We start from the raw sequence: 18708 nt of genomic DNA on the forward strand, positions 1-18708 counted from the left end.
ACTGGCAGGAGGGGGGCGCCGTATTGTCTCCCCGCTGAGTTATAGGGGTAGCAGCTGAACCCACAAAACACTGGGGCATCTGTTAGCTTCCAGGGGGGGAGGGGATGCAAAAAAGAAGAAAGGGGATTTATTCACAGCCAAATGAAGTCTGTTCACGAGCAACACACAGATGCAATAAATTCTGTTTTTGTTTTTGCAGACTATGAACTACAAACGTGTCTGTCTCCCTGTGTGACTGACTGACCTTTTACAGACAGACAGGCAGGGTTACAGTTCCTGATTCCTGGTTCTGTGCTGGTACCATATCCATTCCCATAGCTGGCAATGCTTGTGCTTTTGCTGGTGTTTAACCATTGATCACAGTTCTCTCTCTGTGTTGCTTTCACAGGAGAAGCAGCGTTTGGAGACGATCCTGAACCTGTGTGCCGAGTACAACAAGGCTGACTCGGTGCCGGGGGGAAGAAGCGGGGATGAGCCTGGCAGGGAGAGAGCCTTCCCTGGGGAGGGGGCCGGCAGGAGGCCCTCCCTGGACACCCAGACTCGCAGGGGTGCGCAGAGGCAGCGGGAGAGCGATGAGGAGAACCTCAAAGAGGAGTGTAGCAGTACAGAGAGCACGCACCAGGAGGTGAGGACAGCGAGAGACAGGGACACACAGGAGGTGAGGACAGCGAGAGACAGGGACACACGGGAGGTGAGGACAGCGAGAGACAGGGACACACAGGAGGTGAGGACAGCGAGAGACAGGGACACACGGGAGGTGAGGACAGCGAGAGACAGGGACACACAGGAGGTGAGGACAGTGAGAGACAGGGACACATGGGAGGTGAGGACAGCGAGAGACAGGGACACACGGGAGGTGAGGACAGCGAGAGACAGGGACACACAGGAGGTGAGGACAGCGAGAGACAGGGACACACGGGAGGTGAGGACAGCGAGAGACAGGGACACACGGGAGGTGAGGACAGTGAGAGACAGGGACACATGGGAGGTGAGGACAGCGAAAGACAGGGACACACAGGAGGTGAGAACAGCGAGAGACGGGGACACACAGGAGGTGAGATCACTGGGAGACAGGGACACACAGGAGATGAGAACACAGAGAGACCAGTATTGTGCTGTAACTCCCATGCAATGCCATGTTCTTTACCCCTGTGTGTGTGTCTCCCTGCAGCACGAGGAGTCCTCTCTAGGGGGCGCTGCAGTCCGGCAGGAGGTTTCCTATCTGGAGGAAGAGCGTGTGCGGGTGCTGTCCCGCATCGATGAGCTCAAGAACAGAGTCACTGAGCTGGAGCAGCAGCTGCAGGAGTCCAAGCAGGAGGTGATGGATCCCTGGGGATCACAGGGGAGTTAACAGGGGGATCAGACAGGATCACAGGGGATCTCACTGGATCACACGAGAACCACATGATGAATCACACGTGATTTCCACACCCATAGGCTATTAACGTTTTCCCATACTAATACCACACACTTACTGCTCTTCACCGTGTTTTACTGCAGTTCAAAACACACACTGACCTAATCTCACACAAGCTCACCTGTACAGGTACGCCCAGGGGTGGCCAGTCAGGCACCAGAATCCCATTCCAGTTCTGTTTTTTATTCCAGCCTGCCCCTGGTGATTCTGTTTCAGTTTGCATAGCATTTCTGCGTTGGCGGTAGTTTGTTTAGCAAGGCGTGACTTTAGTAAACGAATGAAACGGAAATGTGGACTGGAAGAGGGCTGGGCTGCCTGAACATTCTGTGTTCTGTAACGTTTAATACTCTAATCATCAGATAACACAAACTGTGTTTTATTGTTTTACAACCCCATGCAGGGCTATAGAGATAACACAATAAGCTGAAAACCACTTATCGGAAATGAATTGGTCCTGTGTTTACTTGCTGAAGTAGTTTATTTTTTTTCTTTTCTGAGGTGTGATTTTGTATTTTACGGTGGTTTCTCTCTCTGTCTCTCTCTCTCTCTCTCTGTCTCTCTCTCTCTGTTTCTGTCTCTGTCTCTCTGTCTCAGGCGGAGATGGAGCGTGCTTTGCTCCAGGGGGAGAGGCAGGCTGAGCTGGAGCAGATCCACACAGAGAAGGAGATCATCATACAGCTGCAGCAGAAACTGAGCAAGCTGGAGAGCGGAATACAGCGTGAGAAAGACCAGGTAATGACATCGTGGGACACGGGGACACACACAGACACATGGGACACTGTGAGACACACACAAGTGCAAGGGGACAGGCACAGGGGGAGACACAGAGACACAGGCATGCTTCATGAGACACGCGCACACAGTGAGACATGTAACCATTAAAAAAGCTTTCTCTTAAATGAACTTGATAGATTTTAAACAGTAGCTCAAACATCAAACAGCTCAAATGTGTGTTTGCCATCAACTGGTCTTCTCAACATCATATCATAGAGTACATACACACACCACACACACACCCCACTCTCTCTCACACAGACGCACACACACACGCGCACACACACACGTATACTTTGTTTATTACACATCACCGTCAGAAATGATTCACCTGGATGTGAGGAATGATTCACCTGGATGATATAAAGCTTGCACCTGGCAAACAAAAAAAACATAATTAAATCTCTAAAACAACAATACTGTTTCTGACGTCGCGGTCATGCAGTTATGGGCTGACTTCATGTCGCAAGGTGAGTCCTGTGGAATCGGGCAGTACTGTTTGTTTCTGTGAATTTTCTTTTTTTTAAATTATTTTTGCAGTGTTTGCAAAGCTGCAGACATTTGCTGGTGGGGAGGGGCGGGTGGTGACACAGTACTCCCAATCCCTACCTCCTGCCTTTGGGGCACCCGCATATCTGCAGGTCACCTCACACAGTCCCACACTCTTCTGCCTGGGAATTACATTTAGACCCTTCAGTAGAACAGGGAGGGGTCTGTCCAGTGGATCTGAGAGATCTTAACACCTCCATCGTCTGCATGATTTAAATACAGCCCTCCCTGCATATACACTACAGTCCTCTCACTGTCTCCCTGTCCTGCACGGTTAGCAGTTTGGTTTTCATAGCCTTGGTGCTCTGTGTTAATGATCCAGCACAGTGCTTGGATCCAGAGCCACTTTGATCAGTTGTCCTGTGTTGACCCCACAGGTCTCTTCTATAAAGAACAGGATATATGGAAAGCAAAGACTGAGCACCTTAGTGGAAGTGGTCAAGCTACTTACAATAATGGCATCATTTTCATAAAAAGCAATTATTGTACCTTTTGACATATTATTAATAATAATAATAATAATAATAATAATAATAATATCATATTTAAAGGATGAAATCCTGCAATATTTGTTAGCAAGTCAGGATTGCAATCTTGAGGGAGGTTGTCTGTCTGGATCATGGTTTCCTAGTTCTGTCATGTTTTCAGTGGATTATGAAGCCACTTCTCTGTTCTGTTCTGCACTCTATGTGTCTGTGTGCGGAGAGGGACCCTGTCTGGGGGTCTGTGAGGGCCCCTGTCCCTCCAAACCCTCAGAGTGCCTTTTTCTTACTCGCTGGGGAACAATATCTTGGATCATTTCTGCCCTGATGTATGTGGGATTTTAGCAGGGAACTGTTGTATTTTGGTTAATTTGAAATGAGTAAAACAAGGTTTTTGCTATAATTTAGCACAATGGTATTACTCTCTGTCTGTCAGCCCTACTCCCAAAGCTACAACACAAAAATATATATATATATATATTTTTATGCTTGAAATGAAGTTCAGTGCCCACGATACAGTATTAGGTGGCTGGTTTATTTTTCTTTCACAGCAGTCTAGAAACTCATTTTAATCTATCAAAAGAGGAAACAATGCCTGAATTAAATCAGTGTGAATAGAGCTCTAGACTGTGCACAGTAAAGCATGGTAAAGCATAGGATAGCATTGTAAAAACACAGAGACATATGGTAAAGCACATTAAAAACATGCTAAACCAAGGTGAACTGTGTATAGTGTAACCATGACAAAAGCTTGAGAAAACTGTACATTTACTGGGGTAAACTTTGAAAAGGCTCACTGGTTTAAACAACACAGCGAATTGCACCAGTATGCATCACTGGGGACCAGTGTGAATCCTAGTGAGTCTACATACTGCAGCAACCCGTCCTGCTAAATTACATCTGAAACAGCTGCAATCCTCCATAGGGGGAGTGCTCTGTGTACGCGTGGTTGCTTCTCTGTGGGTCTGTGCTGTGCAGTCTCTTCACAAGGACGCTGCACACCTGGGCTGGGGGTGACTCGTGAGCCTCGTCTCCACGGTGGAGGAGAGCTTTGCAGATTGGGACCGGTTTCTCCTCCTCTTCTTCTTCTCCTCTGTCTTCGCTCCACTAACCTCCTTTTAATAACTCCTAGCACGCATCTTCCTCTGCACGCTGTGTGGATTTCACTCGCTCTCTGTGGTCTCTGGGACACTAACAGCATGCCCCGCCCCCCAGTCACGCTGCCCCGCCCCCCAGTCACGCTGCCTTGGGGGACGCACTATCGGGGGTGGGGTGGGGGTGGGGGGGGGGGGAGGGGGGTGACCCTGAGGGTACAACCCTGTCTGTGTGATGAGCCGCAAGTAAACCATTGCAGTCCCGCACCTGCACCATCAAGCAGTGCCCCAGCCTGGTTTATTGCAGTAGAAGGAAGCTGTAAAATCACAGATGAGCACTTTGAAGTAGGTGTTTAACCCTTTCATGCATGAAATATTCAAACTAGTTTTTTTGTAGGTTGCCATGCAGGAAAGGGTTAATTGGTAAAGTGTGGGTCTCTTCTCTTATGTTTGGGGCAGCATGCTAGTTTAGTCTTCTCTGAATGGTGTTGGGACGGTGTTTGGACCCTGGCAGATCCTGTGTGTGTGTGACAGCGAACGAGTCTGTGGGCTTTGCACCTTAACCGTCATTAAATTAACTCCTTAACGACCAATCAAAATCAGAAATCACAATAATGATAAAACTGTTACTCTCCTGTTAAAATAATTTTTCACTTGCCATCTTGCTGTCAATCAGTGGTGTAGCCAGAGCAAGCCGGAGGTTTGGGATTGGACACTGGGAACTCCTGTCCCCCACCCCCTCAAATCCCCTGTTTTAATGCAAACTGCTTCATGATGTTTTAATGACTGCAGGTACAATCACAGGCAAGCTAAAGCCAGTCCACCCAATCTGTAACGAATATAACGTTAATATATCTCTCTTGTTTGCATTGGTGGATGTTGAGGTCAGTCTATTAGAAACTAAAGTCAAGCAGACAAACGTTTTGACAGAATCAGTCTGAACTGGTGAATTGTTACATCGCCTGGCACTGAGAGCAATGGCAGAATGATTCCTATCAGTCACCTCTCTTTATTTAATCCTAGTGCCAGCTGAATGGGAAGTCTGCGTTGGTTTAGCAACTGGAAAAAACTACAGGGGAAAGAACTACAGGGGAGAAATTCAAACGCAGTAATTGTGATTCACGTTAAAGTTTGGATCATCGATCAGATTGCAGAGTTATATTCAAGAGAACTGATCGATTACAAATAAAGTCTGTAATGAAAAAAAACAAAGCCAGGTTTGCTGCTCCAGCAACCTGATGTACACCCGTGAGCTTTTTGAAGAATGTTGAGAATGTTCTTGTGATGGCAATTTAGCCGTTTTAAAACCTGAAACTAGAAAAAAAAACACACCATGTGTTTATATATTATTATCAGTTCTCGACTGTAGTAAGATGGAGACAAAAGTTGCTGCCAAATAAAATTGCTAAAATCTAAATAATAATTAGCTCAGGATTAAACACTGAAGCTTTGTCAGTTCTTGAGTGATTATCAGCAGTGAAGTATGTTATTTACTCTGTATAAGCTGTTTAAATGCCCCCCCCCTCCAATCCAAACACCCCGGGTCTCTGGCTGCTCCACTGTTTGGGGGCTCTAACCTCAGTGCTTTGCATGGCGTGGATTTGAGCAGTGTTTTTTTTTTTTTTTTTTTTCTCTTCTTTTCCTATCCTGGATCGTGTTTTTTAGGAAAGGGCAAATGTTGATGCTGAACGAGAAGCTCTAGAAAGGCTCCAGGACGCTTTCTCTGAGTTGAAGAACCAGCTTCATAACTGCCCCGAGTCACTGAGGGAGCAGTTACAGGACCAGCTCAAAAGGGTCAGTTCTATACACCCCCCCACCCCCTCGCCGAAAACAGAACGGAACCCCTTCAGAACACACCGGGACCATCGGAAACCTTCCTAAACCTCCCTGAAATCTCAAATTCCAGCCACTGAGCTGCTGGGGCAGACTGAAGCTGCTTCACTTTCAATGAGATATTTGCATAGCACACACCGCCACCCTGTGGCCAAATTGTGGTGTCATTGCAGCAAAAACACCTTAAAGGGGAAAATGATTTGCACACAACTACTCATCATCATTGGGAGTAGCCAAATATACTGGTTAGTCTCCCAAGTTTTAATCAAACTGGTTTACAGCCACTGCTGTAATAGACACTGTAGACACCAGTTCATTCTACAGAAAAGCCATTTTGTTTCACTAAATTTCACGGTGATGAAAGGACTGGAATATGCAGTTTTTTTCAAACCAGTGTTATCTTGCACTCGGCTGAAAAAAACAGCACTAATAGTCTCCAATCACTGTACAGCTGAAAACTGGCCAATAGGCATTGCTGGAATTTCTGACCAGGCTTCTAACCCCGCCCCCTCCTCCTTACCCAACCTCACCTGCTCCTAACTCCTCCTCCTTCGGCACACGATTGGTCTGCGGCAGGGCACAGGTGGGGGTCCATTGTGTTCTGGCTGTGTGGTAAGGCGTATGGGCTGGTATGGGAGGCTGATTTCTCTCGCTTTTGCTTTTGGCTTCTGCTGGTGTTCTAGTTGTTTGCTTGTTTTGTGTTTTGTGGGTATGACCCCTTCTATTCCATTGTGATTGATTGTTTTATTTTTTTATTTATTCGTTTCAGTTTGGCATTTCCTGCGGTTTGGGGTTCTCTTTTTTTCTTGCATTCAACTACAGTACCATATTTTTGCTGCTGGGTTGTCGTTTTATAATTTTGTTTTTGGTTTGTCTCTTTTGGGACAGCAAAAAAATAAGTGTTTTGCAGGCTTGATTTTTTTTATTTATTTATTTTTTTCCTGGTTCAGTTCATTACAATGTCATTGTGTTTGTGTTCAGCTGCCACGTATGTTATTTTAATAATGCTCATTTTGTGTGCTGTGGCAGTACTTTTCAGTATTAGGAAGCTGGAAATGCACAGATAAGCATTTTTATATAGGTGCTTAATTATACATGTTGGGAATAAACGTCCGCATGTGAGTGACAGCACATTGAATAAAGACAGGACCGTGGCACTGTGCAGCGAGTGACAGCACATTGAATAAAGACAGGACCGTGGCACTGTGCAGCGAGTGACAGCACATTGAATAAAGACAGGACCGTGGCACTGTGCAGCAAGTGACAGCACATTGAATAAAGACAGGACCGTGGCACTGTGCAGCAAGTGACAGCACAGTGAATAAAGACAGGACCGTGGCACTGTGCAGCGAGTGACAGCACATTGAATAAAGACAGGACCGTGGCACTGTGCAGCGAGTGACAGCACAGTGAATAAAGACAGGACCGTGGCACTGTGCAGCGAGTGACAGCACATTGAATAAAGACTTTTTGACCCACAGCAAGTGGCTTTAACAACGGCTGATGCTCTCTGTATATAAAACAGATGTATTTATTTTGTGCAGCTCTGTTTTTGTATTGCGTTTTCCCACAGAAGCAATGTTAAAGCCAGCTTGCCCTAGGAGAGTTGCAAGTACAATGCTGCAACTAAGAAGATTTCCAGGAAATGGCACCTTTCCCCACTGTGGGAAATTGTACCAGTGCTTCAGTGCTCTGTGATGAAACATTGCCACCATTGCTGTTTAGTCTGAAGTCTGGTTCACACTTCAGTCGTGTGACTGTCTGCCGATCCAAGGGAGACTGGTCTCCAGAGTTGAATTTCTCTCAGCTCTGTCGCATGTCTGGCTCCTTCCTGGTGGTCACAGGACTGAAGTATGAAGCAGCCTTTAATCTCCAAGTGACTTTATAAGCAATGATACGTCAGACTGTCCCAAAACCACCTCCACACTGTGTGGGAGCTGCTCCCCATACTGTCCCTGAGCTGTCTCCTATACTGTGTCGGAGCTGCTCCCCATACTGTCCCTGAGCTGTCTCTATACTGTGTGGGAGCTGCTCCCCGTCATGTTCCCATACTGTCTCTATCCTGTGTGGGAGCTGTCCCTGTGCTTGTTGCCTCATTGCCGCTCTTGTGCTGGCGTCTAGGAAGCAGAGACCTTGGAGTCTGAGACCAAGCTGTTTGAAGACCTTGAGTTCCAGCAGCTGGAGAAGGAGAGCCGTCTGGAGGAGGAGAGAGAGACCATCAGCCAACAGCTGCTGCAGGAGAAGGCAGAGTACCACAGCAACGTGGCCAAGAGGAAGGTAGGGGGGGACAAATACAACTCTGGATAGCCAGACAGTCACACAGCTAGATATGAGAAATCACCCTCATTCTGCACTGTGTCTGTCTGTCTGTCTGTCTGTCTGTCTGTGTCACGCAGTGATCTCGACACCAGCCTTGTTTTCCCCTTATCTCCTCCTAACTGTTATCCAAGCCTCTGTACACCTTTCAGGTCTGAGTAGAATCCCATGAACAGTGGGTTTTTATACACACTTTGAAGCTGTAGAGCAGGGCTGTCCAATCATGGTCCTGCAGGGCCGTTCCACCCCAGCTTTAACAGGTAAAATGATATCATGAGCTGCTTCAGGGTCTGGATGGAGGGTTAATTGGTTCAATGAAAGGATTCAGAACAGGGTTGGAACAAAGCGATGGCGTGGAAGAGCCAACCTTGGACACCCATGCTATAGAGTAAAGGAGCCTGAGATTATCAGGACCTGCTGGTGGCCTTATGAATCTTTCCATAGTAAAAGCATAACTGTAATAAAACTGAGCACAAGGATGGTAAAGCATAGGAAACATCTTTGTGTATTATTTGCTCCCCTGCCTGTTTGCTCCCCTGCCTGCTCGCTCTGTACTGACCCCTGTCGTGTCCTCCCTCCCCAGGAGAAGGTGGCCGCTCTAGAGAGCCAGGCCAGTCAGCTGGGACTGCAGGCAGCCCAGGAGTGTGAGAGACTGGCCAAGGACAGGAACCTGACTGCTCAGCTGCTGCACAAGGTAAAGAGATACCTCCCGCTCCTACTGGCACCCGTGCTGTCACTGCAGTGAGACTCCCATTGCAGAGCAGCTTGAGCCAGTGTAGGTTTTAAATTCTGTGAGCTTAATAATGAGACTCCCCCACTGCATGGCAGTTTGAGCCAGTCCAGGTTTTACTTTCAATCTCTGACCTTCATAAGGACCAATGCTTGCACCATTGGTCCCACTGCTATTCAAAGGAGCTCCTGTTTCCCTCCCTCAGGCTGGACTGTGACTGTATTGCATGCTGTAGTCAGATCCCAGCATTGGAGTTTGCTTTGGGAATAAGATATTGTGCAGAGTCTCTCCATGCTGTTGGACTGTGTAGATATTGTGCAGAGTCTCTCCATGCTGCTGGACTGTGTAGATATTGTGCAGAGTCTCTCCATGCTGTTGGACTGTGTAGATACTGTGCAGAGTCTCTCCGTGCTGCTGGACTGTGTAGATATTGTGCAGAGTCTCTCCGTGCTGCTGGACTGTGTAGATATTGTGCAGTCTCTCCTGGTTGCTTTGCTGACCTGTGTGACTGTCTGTTTGCAGGAGAAGGAGAGGCTGGCCAGTCTGGAGAAGAGATACTTCAACCTGACAGGAGGCAGAAGCTTCCCCAAGAGCTCCTCCACCATGAAAGAGGTGAGAGAAAGAGCGCGCTGCCGCCCTCCGCTGGCAGACTCCGGGAATGCACGCAGTTACCTGCTGTCATTCAAATCTGACTTGGAAGGTGGCTGTCCTTCTCTGCTGTATATTGAGCAGAACTGTGGTGTAGTTCCACAGGAGAGTGGGGGAAGACAATAGGAAATCAAGACAGAGTAGCAAAACTTAAGCATGAGTGACACATGCTTCATACTGCTTATTCCACCTCTTATCTGTTCACGTTGACAAACTGTTCTACAGAACTGCTTTTGTTCACAAAAAAAACCCACCTGGGTCTAGTTTTTAAAATTCAAAGTGCATTTCACTGGAATCAGATTCCAGGTTTTGTGGTTATTGCAGTTGTGCACAAGCAATGGCAGTTACTATTCAGACGTTATAAACGTGCCACGGGTCGTGCAGGAGGTTAGAGACGTGGGATGAAGTGTTTTGTAGGACACTCTTACAGCACGAGGCTGTGCGTTCGGTGTGCCGGTGAGCCTGCCTGTGTGCCCTGATGTAAAGTGCAAACCAGAGAAGCAGGTCTTGTAACAGGGTAGCCCTGAGCTCTTCCAGCATGGCATGGGTGTGCTCTGGGTGTCTGTAGCCATCTCCCATTAGAAAGCTTCCCATCCTAAATGAATGATTCAATTCAAATCCGTGTGGTGTGGAGAGTGTAGTCTCTTAATGATTAACATGCACAGCGATGATGATGATGATGATGATGATGATGATGATGATGGCAGCACCGGAGCCTCCTGACCTTTCAACTTTAAACAGGAAGTGCTTCATATCCGCGAGCCTAACGACCTGTTCGAGGAAGCCCACTCCCAGCACCCCCTCCCGGGACTCACTGCTGCTTTGCCTGCTTCATCCTCGCAAATCTGTCCCAAGGTGCAAGAGGTAACCTGACTAACCTGCTTCTGCATGCAGCCTTCTCCCCCCCAACAACTAGACAGCACCTTCCAACGGGACAGCAGACTACCCTGTTGACAATCCCCAAACCAGTCTGCAACAGCACCCTGGCCACAATAAACCAGTGCAGCCATTGCTGGAATTTCCAACAGGGTGATCGAATTGGCAGCGCTCTGGAATCCATGAACATTCCTAAAGAATACCTGCCGTTCCGTTTTTGATATTCCAATTTGAACTCTTCCCTGGAATGTATGAGGTTCTTTCGAAGTCCTCTCTAAAAGGAAACGTTCAGGAGCTGAAAGCCCTAGTCCTGAGACTGCTTCACTGCTCACCCGCACAGAGTTGTGGGTGTGGATGGATGTGTGTGAATGGGGGTGTTGGTGACGGTGGAGGTTGTCCCTTTGTGGAAAGCAGCTTGCATGGTGCTGCATGGAGAGTCTCACTGGTGGGATTGTGGAACGGCTGTTCTCAATAAGAGCACTGCAGAGCCCTCTTTTGTGACAAAACCTTTTTATTCATCCTGCGCAGATCTGGGCACAGATTCACCAAGCTTGTACTTGCTGCTGTAGCGGGTTGATGAAAGCTGTTAGCTACTGTACAGTCTGCTGCGTTCCTTTTGGACAGTGGATAGAAAGCTTTCATGAGGGCTGTGAGCTAGTGTCTAGCGTACACTACTTACACAAAAAAGGCACACCTCCCTGTAAATATTTCAAACTAGCATTGCATATTAAATACGTTTTCTTTTTTTACAAAAAGAAGCCAATAAATTTAAATGAGACGTTTCCACTTTCTCAGTGTCTTCCAGTTGAAGCGTCTGTCACAGTTGAGTGTTTCAGTTCTGGGCGATATTTTTTTTTTCTCTTGGAGTAAAAGCTCAGCGAGTCTTCCACATGCAGGAGCATATATCAATGAGTGATGTCGTTGATGTTCAGCTGTGTGTGTGTGTGGGGGGGGGGGGGTGCGGGGTGTGCATGTGTGTGTGTGTGAGGGGAGGGGGTGCGGGGTGTGTGTGTGTGTGTGTGTGGGGGGAGGGGGTGCGTGTGTGTGTGTGTGTGGGGGGGAGGGGTGTGCGTGTGCGTGTGCATGTGCGTATGCTCTGCTCTGCCTGTGTCTCAGGTGTAACGCGTGCTCCCTGTTCTTTGTGCCGCTCTGGCCTGCATGTAGGAGTACATGAAGCTCTCTGACGTGTTTAAGATGTATGGGGACAATCACTGTGATGCCCGCCGCTCCACCACAGCTCAGCTCAGCCTCTCGCTCGCCGTACCTCCAGCTGCACACGAGGTACCTTTAACCCCTTCAAGACCAGACTCACCTACTCAACAGCACATGTCGAATTACTGTTATTATTATTATTAATAATATTAATAATATTTAGTTCAGTTTTGACTTTTTTAAGTGTTCTTCGTTTCTCAGTTTTGTAACATTTCGTAACCTTTTAAAATAACAGAAGTTAATTAAAGACGGGCAATATGGGCCCTGAATGTGTGCGAAGCTGGTCGTTTTGTGGTGCCAGTTTTTAAAGGCGTTCTGCACCAGAAAGTTATTGCACTTCAATGGTACTGAACTGCACTGTGCCTCCGAGTCGTGCAGGTGCATTACTGCGTCTCATTCACAATTAGTTTGAATGTAAAACAATAAATGCCGGTCCCGGGTGCAAATGATCTGGTCCTCAAGGGGTTCATCATGCTGTTCTCATGCTTGCTTCGCTTCTCTCTCTCTCTCTTTCTCTCTGGGGGTGGGTATGTAATTCAATATGGAATCACCATGACAACCTATAAAACTGCTCTGTTAAAATGAAACGGTAGCACTGGCATATCTCTACAAGTTTATTTTAGCATTACCGAGTCCTCAGTTCAGAAGCTGTGCGTACTATCTGACAGGTTAGCTTGGTTATTTTTTATTTGATTATTTAACCTGTTTACTTTGAAAACTCTAATTTCCTCCTGATGACTTTGTATCTCTCTCTCTCTCTCTCTCTCTCTCTCTCTCTCTCTCTCTCTGTCTTTCTCTCGCATTCTCTTTATCTGCTTCCTGCCTGGGGGGGGAGAGAAGGAGTACGTGACGGTTGGCCAATTAAACGAGATCTTCGGGAGGTCAAAGGTTGAGTCTGCCCAATCGTCCTCCTCCGCTATCCCATCGTTCCACTCTGCGGCTGCTGCCTGCTCCTCCTCCTCCTCGCTTGCCCCTGACCCTCAGTCCAAGGCTATCTCTCTCTCTCTTTCAGCTGAGGTGTGTCTGACTCCATCCCTTTGAGCAGTGGGCTTGTCTGTTTGCAATTTCAAAGAGCTGCGCTTTTGAAAGCTTAGCAAAGCACGCTTAAGGATATGCTTTGTATTAAAAAGTATGGCACATAAACTACAATATATGGAAACTTGTAAAATGTAATATATAGTATAGACATTCCTAAGCATGTGTGCATTTTCTTCTGAAGAGAAATGGGTGCACTGAGCATGCTAATTGAACCCCTCAATTTTTCATGCTGCACTACACTGCATACAAACCACAGTATAATGCATGCCATCATCAATCTGTACATTTGAAGATTGGTGCTGCTTTTATTGTTGATTGTAGATGAAGGCAGAACCTCAGCCACACTACATGTAGATTCATACTATTATTTCTATTTTCTCCATTAACATCCTGTTTCTCCTCTCTCACTCTGTACCCCCCCTCTCTCTCTCTCTCTCTCTCTCGCTCTCTCTCTCTCGCTCTCTCTCTCTCTCTCTCTCTCTCTCTCTCTCTCTCCAAGGCTGCTCAGAGGGGTAGGCCTCAGATCCCTGCTCTTGATTTAGAGCAGTGGTACCGGGAGATCATGGCCTGTGGGGAGGAGTCTCCCTCCTCCTCTCCCCCTCACATCCCCCCTCCTCTGCCGGCCAAATCTCTGTTAGCTCGCAGGCCAGTGCAGGTAAAGCATCTCGCTCTCTCCCTATCTCTCTCTCTCTCTCTCTTGCTTTCTCACTCTATCATTCCTCACTGTAGCGGGAAGGGAGGGTTCAAACTTGAGCGTGCAAGAGTTTAGCAGCTAAACTGAACAGCACTGCGTGTTCATATGCACACTGTGTGTTCATTGGAAGACATTTTTAGTAACTTGAAAAATAAACAGTGCTAATCTGGAACTGGGTTAAATGCTTTGCAGACATGGCCCCTAAACTCTAGTGCTGTTGTTCAGTCACACAAAATATTGACAATTGACCACTGTTCTTTAAAGTTTAAACCATTCGTCCTCTGGGAGAGACATTTCCAGATTCTGCTGCGGTGTGGTGTCTGTTTGGTGTGGTTAAACTCTGTTGCTTGTTCAGGTTTGGATCTGCCCTGTTTGATCACTCAGGCATTCACTCATTCATGCATGTATAAAATTCCATTTCTCCTCATCTATTTTTGACCTTCTCTGTCTCTCTCCGCCTCGGATTGGAGTGTTCTTCAGCATCCAAGACTTCAATACTAGAGATGTATATTAGAGCTATGATGACATTGTTTTGTTTGACTCCTGGTGAATTTAGATTGAAGGAGCGGTAACCATGTGTGTTTTGCGTGCAGCATGTTGGAGTCAAGGGGTCCCCACCCCATATCTCAGTCCAGGACCCCCTCTGACTGTCCCTCTCTCCCCAGATGTACCGCTCGAAGGTGGACAGCGATTTCAGCTCCACGTTGCCAAGCAACAAGACTGGCTCCGCCCCTTCAGCGCAGTACAGCGCCTCAACACTAGGGCGCAGCACCCCCACCAAGGTTAGACGCCACAAGAGAGCCTTTTACAGGAAGCTCGCCCAGAGCTGATGTTTTCAGCACGGCCTTCCCTCACTGTGATCTCACTCTGCTGTTCCCCTCTTTGCTCAACAGGGCCCCCTGCTGGTCTATAACAACACAGGCAGCCTGCCCCGGAACCTGGCCGCTACGATGCAGGACATTGAGACCAAGAGGCAGCTGGCTCTGCAGCAGAAAGGTAAGCGTCCAGTCCTGGGATAGATACTGTAATAGAGGGGAGCACTCCCAGTGCCCTCCCTATTGCACTGCACCAGTTCAACCTGTATGCTGTTGCCTCTGATCTTTAAACACCTGGCTCGCACACCTGTAAACAGCTGATCTTGACACCGTGTATCTCTTTATACTTTTGAACTGCCCTTGACCTTGAAACTGTTACAACTACACCTTTTTAAATAAGGATGTTTGAGGCGCACACTGCAGTCAATTAAACTGCGTAAACTTGGAAGCCATCCACTTGCAGCTTCATACAGGGGTGAATTCTCCATAACTGTTGTATATCCAGAGGTAAGACTATAAAAACATGTCAAGTTCAGCTGTCCTCCCCCTACTGTTAAACACCCATCCAAAACTGCCAGACCCCTCCAGCGCAGAGACCCCCAAAGGTGGAGCCATCGCATGCGTGTGTGTGTGTGTTTCTGCATTCATTTATTTTGAAAATATATCTTTACAATTTGTTTTATTAATGCAGACAAATATTCGATTGCTCCTACTCCTGTTTAATGCCACTGCAAACATGCGTAATAAAGTGTAACCCTCAGAGGCGCTTCTTGGATCCTGTGTGGTTTGCTTACACTCGTTCCTGTTCGTTTACGTAAGGCTGGTTTCACAGACCCTGCACTATTAGCTTACCTTAGGTAACATTACCCTTATAAAAGTTTACCATTCTAAAAGCATAGTGCAATAAGGCATGGTGAAAGGATGCTAAAGCATAAGCAATGTAAAGCCCAGAGAGGTATGGTAAAGAATGTTGAAATAAAACAAGGCAAACTATGGTCATTGCAGAGAATAACCATGAAAAAAGAATGGGGGAAAACTGAAAAAAGGGTAGGAAGACTACTCTGGGACGGTGAAAGCAGCCCTTACTCATTTCATGTGAGTTCATTATTCCTTTCCGAGTTGTGTTGCTCTAACCCGGATTGCGCCCCCTGCAGGTCATCAGGTGATCGAGGAGCAGCGGCGCAGGCTGGCCGAGCTGAAGCAGAAGGCTGCAGTGGAGGCGCAGTGCCAGTGGGAGGCGCTGCACAGCTCTCAGACGCACCTCCCCGGGCCGGTGCACCACTCCATCCTGCACCACCGCCCCCCGCAGAGCGGAGAGCCCGCCTACGACACGCTGAGCCTGGAGAGCTCTGACAGCGTGGACACCAGCATCTCCACGGGCAACAACTCGGCCTGCTCGCCAGACAACATGTCCAGGTGAGAGCCTGCGGGTCACACACGGGTCGTGTACGGGCTAGCATGATGCCCTGATCGTCTGGCAACGTGTCCAAAATACATACGCCTGATACACGGGGTAGTACATGGGCCAGCACGGCTTTGTCAGAGCAGACGCCAGTTGAAATGATTATAAATATATATATATATATCTATATATATGCAATTTATCATTGAAAACTTTTTCCAGAAGTCAGTGGGTCGTCATTTTTTCTTTTATTCTTTTCAAGTCTTTCATTTCAAGCACCACACCCCTTTTTAATAAACCCCAACCAGATTGTCTCAATCAGACTCCCAGCCACAGCTCGCCCTGTCATTCCACCCTGATCACAGAATCCGGGCCACGTCTTCGAGACAGCCACACCTAGAGAGAGGGAGAGAGACGGACGGAGTAGAAAGAGAGGGAAGCCAGGAGTATTTTGGACTCCTTTTCTCCACACTTTGTTTCTGTTGTGCTTCCTAACTACTAAAGCACCTCTGGGCCCAGTGAGAGAGAGAGAGAGAGAGAGAGAGTTTGTTTCTGCAGAGTTGTACGGCCAGGGAGGGAGAGAGGATACTGGAGTTTTGATCGTGTGTCTGTTTTTTTTTGTTTGTTTTATTCATTTTTTTTAAATCCCTTGGAATGAAAATGAATGCAAATCGACTTAATTCAGTAGGAAGCTGGTAAGTTGCAAGTTGTCGTGTGTGTGTGTGTGTGTGTGTGTGTGTGTGGTGGGTCCTTGCATGTGCGCATATTTGTGTGTGTGCGTGCGTGTGTGTGTGGAACAAGGTAGTTATGGGTCTTGGACTTTTGTCCAGGTGTTTAAACAACGCTGTAAAATACCTCAAGAGAATAATGGTGTTCAGTCTTCATTTTTATCTAAGCGATAAGAGGGATTAGCCTTTGCTAGGTAAGGGATTGTCGGCACTGCCCTGTCTGTCTGTCTGTCTACAGGGTAGGTATAGCACTGGAATGGATTCAGAGCCTGTCACAGGAGAGGAACTGAATCCTCTGTCTGTCTATGACAGTTCTATGTGAGTTTACTGTGTCCTGTGTGTTAACGAAGGAGTACTTATCACTGACCACGCTCCCTCCCTTCCAGTCCATCCACTTCTGTTTCTTGTACCTGACATTGGGCTGCACCTTTCTGCCTGTAACTGAGCGTGACACAGCTGGGGCACACAAGCCAGATGCTGTATGTAATTAAATGTATGTATCAGTGATGCGGGGAGCGGAGAGGGGGTTGCACACGTGGCTCTAGTTACGACAGCATGTGTTTCAGCCGAGTCTCAAATGATCCCAGAGAGAGGAATCCAGGGTGGATGTGAAGAGGCATCGACTTCAGAGTCCAGCAGCACGCCGCAGCTTCTCTTAAAGGGACAGCGCGCCTTTTTCCTGCCAGACAGGGGTCGGAGCCTGTTTCTCCAGCGGCACTGCAGACCTAAAGCCCCAGGCGCGTTGTGCTGCTGTGTCCTGCACACTGCATGAGAAGGGAGAAGTCATTCGGCAAGCTTCAAGACAAAAATAGCACAAGATATTACTGACCTTACCACCTTGGAGAGGCCCTTCCAGTAGAGGTGCTTTGCTTGGGGTTGGATTCCTGCAGCTCCTCCTCCTCCTCCCTCTCGCTCTGGATTTCGTTAGGCTGCAGTAATCAAGACTCCCAGGCACAGGGACAGTCCCGGGGGAGTGCGGAGCACAGGGGGCTGTCGCTCACCCAGCCAGACTCCAGCTCTTCACTGTGTGGGTACTCTGATGTGTGGAGGTCTGCCCTCGTGCCTTTGAAGAATTGTGCTGCAATTATTGAAGTGATTGCTATTTTTAAATGGTGGGGTGGGTGGTTAACTTCAGTGGACTTCTACTTTTGAAATGAGTGGCTGTGTGTGTGTGTGTGTGTGTGTGTGTGTGTGTGTATGTGTGTGTGTGTGTGTGTGTGTGTGTTGAGCAGGTATCAGGCTGGGTGCTTGCTCTGAGATGGGGAGATGTTTGTGTTTGGTGTGTGTGTATCTGGAGCAGGTATCAGGCAGGGTGCTTGCTCTGAGATGGGGAGATGTTTGTGTTTGGTGTGTGTGTATCTGGAGCAGGTATCAGGCTGGGTGCTTGCTCTGAGATGGGGAGATGTTTGTGTTTGGTGTGTGTGTATCTGGAGCAGGTATCAGGCAGGGTGCTTGCTCTGAGATGGGGAGATGTTTGTGTTTGGTGTGTGTGTGTGTGTGTTGAGCAGGTATCGGGCAGGGTGCTTGCTCTGAGACGGGGAGATGTTTGTGTTTGGTGTGTGTGTGAGTGTGTTGAGCAGGTATCAGGCAGGGTGCTTGCTCTGAGACGGGGAGATGTTTGTGTTTGGTGTGTGTGTGAGTGTGTTGAGCAGGTATCAGGCAGGGTGCTTGCTCTGAGACGGGGAGATGTTTGTGTTTGGTGTGTGTGTGTGTATCTGGAGCAGGTATCGGGCAGGGTGCTTGCTCTGAGACGGGGAGATGTTTGGGGTGACGCACGGCTACACAAAGAGATCCTGTTGACTGAACAAACAATGGATGACGGGAAAGAGCGGCTTAATCATTGAGCTCCAGTTCATTTTGACAGCGGGGGGGAGGGGGGGAGGAGGAGGAGGAGGAAGTGTAAACAGTGTTTTTACAAAGAGCAGGAGAGTGTTTGTGTGTGGTGTAAACTCCAGCTCCACGCATAGATGCATAGACCTACAGCAGTGGCAGTGAGATATAGAGAAGGAAGCGACTCAAACCTTGAGGTCACATTCATGGGCTCTTATAATCACGTGTACATTACACTTTGTTCCAAGACTTTTTATTCTAGATCCAATT

General features: G+C 47.8%; 1 protein-coding gene across 23 annotated transcripts in view; it reads left to right on the forward strand.

The window, feature by feature from the left end:
- The window catches only part of LOC131708131 (pleckstrin homology-like domain family B member 1), a 74321-nt gene that overhangs the window by 44154 nt on the left and 11459 nt on the right, over nucleotides 1–18708 (forward strand). For 9 of the 23 annotated variants that reach the window (XR_009311271.1, XR_009311272.1, XM_059010351.1 and 6 more), the window contains 15 exons: nucleotides 389–658; nucleotides 1172–1318; nucleotides 2012–2149; nucleotides 5982–6110; nucleotides 8271–8426; nucleotides 9049–9159; nucleotides 9718–9807; nucleotides 10585–10707; nucleotides 11884–12000; nucleotides 12772–12948; nucleotides 13469–13624; nucleotides 14329–14445; nucleotides 14557–14659; nucleotides 15057–15083; nucleotides 15633–15894. Coding sequence is in view for 21 of the 23 variants with exons in the window: in XM_059010351.1 (XP_058866334.1) it covers nucleotides 389–658; nucleotides 1172–1318; nucleotides 2012–2149; nucleotides 5982–6110; nucleotides 8271–8426; nucleotides 9049–9159; nucleotides 9718–9807; nucleotides 10585–10707; nucleotides 11884–12000; nucleotides 12772–12948; nucleotides 13469–13624; nucleotides 14329–14445; nucleotides 14557–14659; nucleotides 15057–15083; nucleotides 15633–15894 (2123 nt within the window). In the remaining 2 variants the exon portion in view is untranslated. The remainder of the gene's footprint in view (nucleotides 1–388; nucleotides 659–1171; nucleotides 1319–2011; nucleotides 2150–5981; nucleotides 6111–8270; nucleotides 8427–9048; nucleotides 9160–9717; nucleotides 9808–10584; nucleotides 10708–11883; nucleotides 12001–12771; nucleotides 12949–13468; nucleotides 13625–14328; nucleotides 14446–14556; nucleotides 14660–15056; nucleotides 15084–15632; nucleotides 15895–18708) is intronic. The other 14 variants (XM_059010350.1, XM_059010369.1, XM_059010349.1 and 11 more) reach the window with 12 other exon arrangements.

This window comes from Acipenser ruthenus, chromosome 40 (assembly GCF_902713425.1).
Source record: "Acipenser ruthenus chromosome 40, fAciRut3.2 maternal haplotype, whole genome shotgun sequence".
Lineage (NCBI taxonomy): Eukaryota > Metazoa > Chordata > Actinopteri > Acipenseriformes > Acipenseridae > Acipenser > Acipenser ruthenus.